The sequence below is a fragment of the Tamandua tetradactyla genome, chromosome 2 (genome assembly GCF_023851605.1).
Source record: "Tamandua tetradactyla isolate mTamTet1 chromosome 2, mTamTet1.pri, whole genome shotgun sequence".
NCBI lineage: Eukaryota > Metazoa > Chordata > Mammalia > Pilosa > Myrmecophagidae > Tamandua > Tamandua tetradactyla.
In genome coordinates this window covers 131,045,228-131,055,984 of record NC_135328.1, presented here as the reverse complement: position 1 = coordinate 131,055,984, position 10,757 = coordinate 131,045,228, and the positions used below count along the sequence as shown (strand labels likewise).

Genomic DNA, 10,757 nt, shown 5'->3' with positions numbered 1-10,757 from the left:
TCATGGAGGCCCAGAGGTGCAGGAGAGGACGAAGGGCAAGGGAGAGGCAGGGTGCCGGGTGCCTGATGCAGGTGGGGCTGTGTGAAAATAGAGCAAAAAATATCCTTTTATCTACAGTACGGAGAGATGAGTGAAACATATGGATTACCAGAGTGATTTGAACAGTGCATAAAAAAGTATTTGCAAAGTCCCCTTGGGGGAATGGTGAGAATGGAAGAAAATTCAACCTCCCCAAGCTGAATTCTTGATATTCTCACAAGCGGTGGAGACAACCAAAGTGATAGGCTGAGCCCCTGATCTTGGGGTTTGTTCATATGAATCTTAACCCCACAAAGAATAGGTCAAGTCTACTTAAAATTTAGGCCTAAGAGTCACCCCCAGGAGAGCCTCTTTTGTTGCTCAGATGTGGCCTTTCTCTCTAGCCAACACAGCAAGCAAACTCACCACCCTCCCCCTGTCTATGTGGGACATGACTCCCAGGGGTGTGGACCTTCCCGGCAACGTGGGACACAAATCCTAGAATGAGCTGAGACTCAGCATCAAGGGATTGAGAAAACCTTCTCGACCGAAAGGGGGAAGAGTGAAATGAGACCAAATAAAATGTCAGTGACTGAGAGATTCCAAACAGAGTTGAGAGGTTATCCTGGAAGCTATTCTTACCCATTGAATGGATATCACCATTTTAGTTAAGGTGTAATGGAGAGGCTGGAGGGAACTGCCTGAAAATGTAGAGCTGTGTTCCAGTAGCCATGTTTCTTGGGGATGATTGTATAATGGTATAGCTTTCACAATGTGACTGTGTGATTGTGAAAACCTTGTGTCTGATACTCCTTTTACTACCTTATTGACAGACGAGTAAAACATATGGATTAAAAATAAATAAATAATAGGGGGAACAATTGTTAAAATAAATTTAGTAGATTGAAATGCTAGTGATCAATGAAAGGGAGGGGTACCGGGTATGGTATGTATGAATTTTTTTCTGTTTTCTTTTTATTTCTTTTTCTGAATTGATGCAAATGTTCTAAGAAATGATCATGATGATGAATACACAACTATGTGATGATATTGTGAATTATTGATTATATACCAAGAATGGAATGATCATATGGTAAGAATGTTCATGTTTGTATGTTGCTATGTTTAAAAAAAATTTTTTTTAACAAACAAAAAAAATGCAAACATTCTTTCTCTTGCATGATTAGAAAAAGTAAGGAAGTTCAGGAAATGTAAAGTACAAAATAAACATGAACTGAACACAAAGGCAAAAGCAGTTGAACATGTAGAAGTGCCAAGTGACCCTGGATAAGGGCAAAGAGAAATTGTTAAGTTGGATCCAGGCAATGCAATCTGGACCTGAACTGGTCAGCTTCTCGATTCCAAGCAGATCTTGTGTGAGGAATGCTCCAAGGCAGCATTCCATTCTGAACAGTGCAGTGCCCCACCCATTTGCTTTTTAATACAACCCATTTGTCAACCTCATATAACAACTGCTTTCGTCTTTAAACAAAACCTTTGCTTCATAAGCTGTCCCAGTTACAAACTTTTCTCAGAATTTAATAAAAGTCTTTGTACAACAAAAGAAAAAATAGCAAAACCTCCGACGGCATAAGTGGAACCCAAGGTTGAAGACGCTGCCCTAAGAAAAGAGCTCGTTTATATTAGACACTCATAAGCCAAAGGTCAAAGGTGAACTACGAAAAGAAGAGTAAAAAAAATTAAACTAATAAAGAGGGAAGAGGATATAATAAAGAGTTTATTTCATCCAAAAGGAGGTGAGAAAGGAGGGAAAGAGGCAAGGATGGGGGACAAAAAGAGCATCTGTGGTGAGCGGTGAAGGCAAAGAAGGAGCAGGGATGTGCTGGCCTCCCGCCCGGGCAGGGCCAGCCCAAGGGAGACCGCTGCCCAAAGCCCACCTGGTGCCCGCCAATGAGGGGGCGTCGGATGCTTCATCGTGGGTGGGAGGCCGTGTCCTCTCACCTTGAGCTTGGGCAAAGGGGCACGGCGCCCTGCAGCTGGTCCTCCAAGAAGAGCAGGTTCCTCCCGGCGCCCCCAGGGCCCTCGGTCCCTGCCGAGCCCACCCACCTGGTACACCCATCACCCATGTGCCTGGCCGGGCCACTGCACTGGTCCTGGTATGCAGGCACGGGCCAGAGAACCAGCCCGGATGGATGGCCGGACACTGCTGGCCAAGTGTACCTCAAAGCAATCTCTGGGCCACTGTGGGGCAGTGTCCAGCAAAGCTGATGGATGGACTCCCAGTGCCCGGCAACCCCGTCCCCAGGTGCAGTCCACAGGCAGGAGCCCAATTGCAGGAGCTATTCACAGCAGGTGATCCCAGGCCCCTCATGCAGAGACAACACAAATGCACCCCAACCACAGAATGGTGCCTGGGGGAGCCTGAGGGTGCCTTGGGGGGGGGGGTCTGCGGGCGCCAAAGGATTCCTCAGGGGGGCTTGCAGAGTGCCTGGGGCTGTCCATAGGTGCATGGAGTTATCTGGGGGAGCCTAGGGATGCTAGAGGTGCCTGGGGTGCATAGGGGGAGCTTGGGAGTGCTTGGGGGTGTCTGGGGGTGCATGGGGGTGCCAGGGGTGCCAAGGGGTGACTGCAGAGTACCCATATAGCTGTGGGCTTATACAGTGCTAACCGTGAGCAGGCATGCGCTGTAGCTGCATGTAATAGACCACACAAAAAACCTGCATTTACATAACATTAAAAGCAAGTGTGCTGGTTTGAAGCTGTTGTGTACCCCCAGAGAAGCCACGCTCCTCTAATCCAATCTTGTGGGGCAGACCTATGTGGGTGGGACCTTTTGATTCGGTTGTTTCCAAGAAGATGTGACCCTGCGCATTCAAGGTGGGTTTCCATCCTTTACTGGAGCCCCGTGTGAAGAGAATAAAAGACAGAAAACAGACAGCTCAGAGCTGTCACGGCGAGCAGAGGGATGAAACTGAGACACAGACGTCTGGAGATGCAGAAACCGAGGGAGCTGTTTGAACCCAGTAGCCAGGAGAGGCGGATGCCACGTCTGCCTCCCCACGTGACAAGCACCCCGGACATGATCGGCCTTTCTTGAGAGGAAGTCTCCACTTGCTGGTGCCATAGTTTGGACATTTTCACGGCCTTAGAACTGTCACCTGTAACCAAATAAACCTCTTTTGCAAAAGCCAACCCATTTCTGGTTATTGCATTCTGGCAGCTTTAGCAAACTGAGACATCAGACACAGCTCAGTGACGGCTCTGAGAGTCAGGGTAGAGGTCACCTTTGGGGCCAGGATGGCGATCAGATGGCCTGAGGGGGCTCTGGGCTGGTGGGTTTCTGGACCCAGTGGCACTTATGTAGATCCTCCTTTAGGGCTAAGTCACTGAGCCTGTCTGAGTATTCGCTGTAGGCGGGTCACATGGCAGTGAACTTGCTGTGGGAAGATGGGGAGGAGACGGAGCCAGAGGGCAGGGTGCGCAGCCCACACACAGTGCTCCATTCAAACAAATCTTCCTTCAATGATGAAGGCAAAAAAACACAATGTCAGGCCGAAAACCAAACCCCCAACATGTCACTAAATAAAATCCCAAGAGCTATATTTCAGGTAGAAGAAAATGCCCCCAGGTGCGGCCAGAGTTGACTTCATGCCCGAAGTGCAAAGAAGGCAATGGACGCGTGGCTCGGTCTAAATCATTATAGTCTGTAGAAAACAATTCAAATTTTTAGGGGCTTAAATGTATCGTGTTTTAAAACATGACAAAGATGCACGGAGGTCAGGGAGAGGGGTCCTTGGAGTCAGTGCGGAATCCCCGTCTTGCCTGGAAGGAGAGAAAAGTTACCTTTTGACTTTGTCAAATCACAGCTGCCCGCTGTAAGGTGGACAATGGCCAATGAAAGAATACATAAATACACACCTGACTATACAAAATAAACACTCACTCCACATTCCTCCACATTCCTAGAGAGGAAATAGCGAAATGGTGAAAAAGAATCAATCCAAAAGAAGCCAAGAAGAGAGCAGGCGGGAAAAATAAAATGCACAGAACAAAATGGTGCATTTAAACCCCAATAGATAAGCTATAGCATTAAATAAAATTGACTGAATGGACTTTTTAAAAAATAATTTATTTTATTTTATTTTTTTAAATACCAGAAAACACCAAACAAACGCAAACATTCCTATTTTGATCTGAATGTACTTCTTAAAGAAAAAAGCGGGTGAGACAAGACTTTTTAAAGATCCATTATATGCTGTTTGCCAAAGAAACATTTAAGACGTAAGGGTACGGCGAGGTTGGGAGTCGAGGTGGGGAAAGCTGCACCAGGGGACACCCACCCAAAGCGAGCTGTGATAACAGGGACAGAGCAGGCTTCAAGGCAGAATACTGCTAGAGATAAAAGGTCACTTCGCAAGGAATACCCAAGAATGTTAAATAGGTATGCATCTAATACTTTGGCCTTGAAATAATCAAAACAAAAAGTTCTAACAGAACCGCTCCGATACAGCCTCAGTCTCTGTAAGCCCAACTCTGCAAGTGAAATCATTGCCCTCCCCCCTACGGGGGACATGACGTCCAGGGGTGAAAGTGTCCCTGGCGATGTGGGAGAGGACTCCCAGGGATGAATCCAGACCTGGCACTGTGGGATCACCAATGCCTTCCTGACCAAAAGGGGGAAAAGAAGTGTAACAAAACAAGGTATTTTTTTTGTTACTGAGAGAGTTCACATAGAATGGACGGGCTATTCTGGAGGCTATTGTTATGCAAGCTTCAGCGAGACACTGCTAATTACCAGGGTGTGCCAGACCCCACTCAGCATCACTCCTGGTGACTCTTGAGGACATGTAGGGCTGGAACTGAGACTCTTTGAAGGTTTCATGCACTAGTTTGGCCTTCCTGGAACTTAAAATTCCCGGAGGGTTCCTAAATCAGGTAAATCCTGAAACCCAGAGGGACCAGCAGCTCCTGGATTGATTAACTACATCCCTATCCTTTAGTGTCGACACCCCTTCTCAACATGAAAAAGTCGGAATGGGCATTCCTTAAGATACCTATAGATTGGGATAAGGATTAAAGAAAGAGGAGGAGGTATAACGGAGAAAATGGGATTTAGCAAACGAGTAAGGCTGCTGAATCACCATATTAACATTCCTTCTGGCCTCCAGTGTTTTGGAACAGCGAGAAGGAAAAATCTGAGATGACGGAATCGTCGCCCATGACAAACTCTGGGATCTGTAGTGCAACGACCTGTTGAAGAGTGCTTTGAAAATCATTGCTTTTTCTTTCTATATATGCTATATTTTACAATAAAAAACATTAAAAAAAACCACAACAGTAACAGAACCCAAGAAGAAATAGACAAACCCACCACCACCGTGGGAGAATTTAGCACCCCAGCGTCAGGGAACAACAAACCAGCCAAAACCTCAGCCAGGTGGAGGGGATCTGCTGCAGAGCTCACTCGTCTGTCACCAGCTTTACGGAGGTATAGCTGACACTACCAGTTGTGCACAGCCAAAACGTGTGCCTTCAGGTTAGGGCTGGCACATGGGCCCAGGGAGCTGGCGCCCCGTTTTCTGGTGCCGCCTGTCCACCCTCCCGTCCTTTCCACACTCCACCCCGCGTCTGCTCTCTGTCGCGGCAGCTTGGCTGGCGTTTTCTGGAACTTCATGTAAACAATGTGCTCCTTTTGATTGGCCTCTTTCATGTAGAAGGAGCCATCTCGCCACACATTCCTTCTGCTGCCTATACTAGTTCTTCACTCCTTTCATTGCTGAGCGGTTTTCCATTTATGGGGAGACAGCGCTTTGTTCATTCATTCACCTGCTGACAGGCACGTTCATTGTTCCCAGTGTGGGACTATTCCAAATAAAGCCAGCATACATGGGTGCTTACAAAAATTAATGAAATACTAGACCATAAAAGGAAGTCCGAGCCCATAGAAGGATTCAAACGAAAAAAAAGAGTACATTATCTAACCACAGAACAATTATATTATAAATTAAATTTTCAATGAAAATCCCCACCTAGCCTCTACACAATGGATGAACAAAAGAAGAAATCGTAATGGAAATTAGAAAATACTTTGAACTAAATGAAAGCAAAATACTTTGCATCGAAACTTGGGAAACATACCTAAAGCCGTACCTAGAGGTGAAGGTGTAGCCTCATAATGTGAGTCTTGGCAAGAACTACGTTGGACAGTGTGCAGCAGAAGCCAGTTTCCCCACGGGAGACTGCCCATTTCTGTGCCCATCCGTTCAGTGGCATGAAGAGCCCATGCAACCAGGGGGAGCTCCAACCTTCCAGCTCCCCAGAGCTGCTATTCCACCCTGGGAGCAGGGCATCACGGGGCACGTGGACAGTTGGGTACGTTAGCAAGAGTACTACTGCACACCGTGCTGTGATCCCCAGGTGGGTTCTGTTGTGGGGACACGGCCCCTAGAATGGGCTCCGACTCAGAATGTAGACAACATCCCGCTAGGCAGGGCTGTGGCCTCTCTGGGCTGCACCTCCCAGCTGCCCCCTACTCCCGCCCTCCCAGGCTATGCCCCTGGGGAGGTCCTTAACACTGCAAGAGAAATAAGTCTGCAAGTTGCCGTCGGGGGTCAGGAAAGAATTAGATGGAAAAGGCCCCTCCAGGCCCACAGCCTGTGTCCCTCCAAGGAAGGTGACGCCGTCCCCTCCTATGTGGCCAGCCCTGCAGGGATCCGCATTAGGGCTCAGCGTTGGTCCCGCCTGCTGGAGAATTAGGCGCTTGGCAACAGTGTCAGCCAGGCCAACTGTGGGAGGCGACTCGTGCAAAGCTCTGACCCTGATGCTTTGGCCACTTTGTCCATGGGCCTGTGAAGCAGCCCTGAGGTGGCTGACGCTAGAGTCCAGCAGGGGTGTCAGTTGTCCCCCTGGTTATTCAGAGCCTCCTTGCTGGTGGGTGCTGGCCTGGAACCCAGCTGTCTTTGAGGCCCGTGCCCTGTCTAAGCATTCCCTCTGCACGCCGGTCCCATCCGGCCAGACAGCCGCTGCCAGGGAGCCACGGCAAGCCCTCCTTCCAGAACCTTGCCCCCAGAGTGGACGATCAAGTGCATCACCCAAAGGGCCCCTGGTGGGGATGTCCCTTCACCGCCACCCTTCAGAACCACCGCGGCGTCCACCTTCAGGGCTGGGGCCAGCATGGTGAGGTGGCCAGTCCACAAGCCAGGCTGGAGTTTTTCTCCCTGAGACGGCGGGCCCTTAAAAAACACTCCCTAGGGATGGTGGGAAGAGGCAGCGTAACCGATTGCTGCCGAGGGGGCTGCACCACCTGTGCTTGTACCTTGCTCATGCCCAGACCCGGCCTCCCATAAGCCCACCCGACGGCGGGCATCTGAAGCCCCTGCGCGACTTAGCTGGACTGCGCCAGGGTCAGGAAGGGACGCTCGGGCCATGTGGTCGCCCCATGTCCCAGGCCTGGGCCAGACCAGAAGCCGTTCCGTAAAGACGCAGTTACTGCAGAAGGCGTGTGAATGCGCGGCTTCCCTACCACTGCTCGCCATAGGCGCGCCCAGTCCCACGGCGCCACAGGCCACGGGACCCAAGCCATGGCTCGCCCTTCCATCTGGACGTGCTGCCGTGCTCTCTTGCTGTCGTCCCCACTTGAGATGGGCAGCTTTGCAGGTGGCTGTAGGCGAGTCAAAGCACCCGTCACCCCACCTAGCTGGCCAGCCCTGGCGGTGCCCGCAAGGTTCCTGGCCACCCAGTGTGGTCACTGCTCCAGCAGCCAAGGCCTGAGCTGTGTGATTTGTTCCAGAAAAGACACAGCAGCTGGGACAGCAGCTGCGCGCTTTCCCCTAGTCCGCGGACATGCCCACCCCAAATCCGTCTGCACCGTAGGTAAGTGAGGGAACAGGGAGCACCGCATCTGCTTTCTGCTCACCCCCTGGGTGGGGCGGAGAGGCCCCCCCCACGACTGACGTTGCAGTTGTACAGTCAGGAAAGGGTTAAGAGCGTCTGCACACCTGGAGGCTCACCCCTGGGAACTGGAGACCTCTGGACGGCAACCCACGTGCTGACCCACGAGGCAGCGAGAGAACCGGACAGCTGTGGCCGCCGATCTCAGCTGATGGCCCCGCGCTCTTCTCTGAGGGTTTTAATCCGCCTCCCTCCTCTGTCTCGTGGCTGCTGCAGCTGCTCCAAGCTCCAAGAGCCTGCGGTGGTCTCGGGCACTCTCGAGCAGAGTCCCTGCCAACCTCCCTGCGTACCCCATAATCCCCCGGCCTATGGGGTCATCAGGTCTGCCACTTGTCTCTGCTGTTCCAGGGCCCCAACATCACCACTGGAACTGGGGGACTGTCTCCGTGGCGGCAGCCCAGCAGCACACTGGGACCCTCAGAGTGGGAACCCCAATCTTCTCCAGACGCAGAGACTCCCCCAGCCCAGGCTTCTCTTGAGCTGAGGGTGGCATGCTCCGTCTGGCCTGCCGGACCCTGCGGAGAGGGCGTGGGCTGCACACGGCTACCCCCAGCCTTCGCCACCCCAGCCCTGACCAGGGGCGGGACTGTGGATGCCTCACCTTCCTGGACTGGGCAGAGGACGAGTCGCTGTCTCCAGGAGCACGGGCAACCGAGCGAGGCCGGAAACGAAGTTCGTGGACGTGGGAAGCGGCGGCAGGGATGGGGCTCCTTCGCCGTCCCCTCTCTGTCCTGGCAGCTGTGGCTCCTTCAGGAGGGCGTGAATCCTGACACACAGCAAGGGTGCCGGACCCCTCCCCATAGAGGCCCTACGCAGGTGGGGGCACCCCTCTCATCAGTTCCTCCCGGAGGCAGAACCGTGGGCAGGGGCCGGGGGTGGGTGACACGGAAGCAGAGGGCTGGGGGGCTGGAGGCTGAAGGCCAGGGGCAGGTGTTGGCGGCTGGGGACGGGTTCCAGGGCAGCACTCCCCACCCCACCCCCGCCCCGGGGCTGGGAGCTCAGTAGACCCCCAGTTCGGGCTTTGCTTGGTTGCTGCCCACACCTAGGGCTGGATGCCCCCCACAGGCCCGTCATCCAGGAGACCCGTATGCCCAAGTGTGGGGCGCAGAAGGCCCCAGCCTGGGGGTGGGGGTGGAGGCAGGGAGCATAGCTGGGGGCAGGTGGGAGGGAGCAAGGTTTTGCTCCTGCTCCCAGCAGGAGCCGCCATCCAGCCCCCACCTCCTCCTCACCCCTTCCCTGAGCTGGGACCAGGAGCAGGAAGAGGGGACTGGGGGGGAGGGTTCCCCCCACCCTGAGCCCGCCCCCAGCCCCCGGCATCCCCAGGCCCCCTCTGCTTGGGCGGCAGGGCTGGTTTTTGCCTCCTCCCACCTGGGCCTGGTGAGAGCTGACCAGCCCACCCTCGGGTGGCCATAAGTAGGGCACCTCCTCCCGCCTCTGCCCCCTCCCCTGGGCCAGCAGCCCCCTGCGGCATCTGCTTCCTCTGCCCTGAAACCCTGCTCCTGGGTGCCCTGTGGCTGGGTGTCCCCCTGCTGGGGGCCCTGCAGACCCACCTCCACCTGGGCCCCACCTCCACCCCAGGCCCCCCTGCAGACCAACTTCCAGTGGGACCAGGTAAGAGCCAGGGGTGGGGGGGCAGGGGGAGGCCTGCTTGGCCCCAGGTGGGGGGCACTGGGGAGCAAAGGGAGGAAGAGATGCACCCATACTCGAGAGTCCCGACCCCAGAGTCCCTGGACTCAGCGTCCGTCCCCTCAGGCAGAGACCCCAGGGGCAGGGCTGCGCCGCCCCCCCCCCCCCCCCCCCCCGCTGCGTGGACCTCGAGACTCAGGGAGGCGCAGGGGCTGCCCAGGCCCCCTGGCCCCCAGCTGGCAGCTTCCAGCCCCTTCAACCTCGTCCCTCACCTGCTTGGCCTGAGCCCCGTGAAGGCTCCTGGACATCTTCTGGGGTGCTGGCAGGAACTGGCAGGGCTGTGTCCCAGCCTGGGCTCTGCCCCTCGCCACCTGCCCTGCAGTCCCAGGGCCCTTGGTACATCCTCCATAAGACGGGTGGCCCTGAGGAGAAGGGGGCAACCAGGCAGATGGGGCCCAGCCTGACAGGAGGCCACTCCCAGGCCACCTGGACGTCCCTGCAGGCCACCTCCCAGGCCCAGCTGCCCTCCAGGCAGCATTCTTGCTGCCCCCAGCCCAGCAGCTCTGCCATGTCCACCTGTGTCACCCCACGGTGACACAAAGGGGCGCCAGCGAGGACCCCCTGCCCGGGTGGAGAGGGGAAGGGGAGGGAGGGGCAGGCTGGCAGGTCCCCTCTCCTCACCCTCGGCCACCTCGGGTGCCTGCCAGGCAATGTGGAAATGGGGGTGAGCTTGTGGCAGGGGGTGGCTGCCAGGCTGGCAGAGGGCAGGACACAGGCTCAGGCCACCGTGAGACCCTGGGGCGAGGGGCTGGGGACGCTCTGGTCTGCGGCACCCCCTGCCCTGCTGAGCCACTGCAGGGTCCGAGGCCGAGCGGGAGAGGGAGAGCGTGTCAGCGTGTCCCTGCAGGGCTGGGGCACGTGAATGCACACGCACACAAGGCCCCTTGTCCTGGCAGGGACACACTGGTCTTTTGTGTTTCTTCTGAAAGACCTGAGCCCGGGGGAAGTGGGGCGCATCCCAGGCTGGAGCGGGCGGAAGGCTATTTTGTGTCCAGGGAAGCTACTCTATGTCTTGGGTGGGGGGCTGGGTGAGTAGGTTTTGTCCATCCTCTTGGGGTCCCTCCACTGCTGGGACGAGAGCAAGGCCTGGGGCAGGGCCAGAAAGCTTTACACGGGGCACCCCATGCCCCCGAACACAGGAG

General features: G+C 54.8%; 1 protein-coding gene across 1 annotated transcript; it reads right to left on the bottom strand.

Annotated features, from left to right (window-relative positions):
* Window positions 1–4,138: 4,138 nt before the first annotated feature.
* LOC143673905 (uncharacterized) lies at window positions 4,139–10,471 on the bottom strand. Its single transcript, XM_077148982.1, has 4 exons — window positions 10,256–10,471; window positions 9,828–9,977; window positions 8,531–8,737; window positions 4,139–7,639 (listed from the first exon to the last, which is right to left on the bottom strand). Exons 2-4 carry the CDS (start codon window positions 9,861–9,863, stop codon window positions 7,364–7,366), a joined length of 519 nt encoding a protein of 172 aa, XP_077005097.1. The 5' UTR covers window positions 9,864–9,977; window positions 10,256–10,471; the 3' UTR covers window positions 4,139–7,363.
* Window positions 10,472–10,757: the final 286 nt, after the last annotated feature.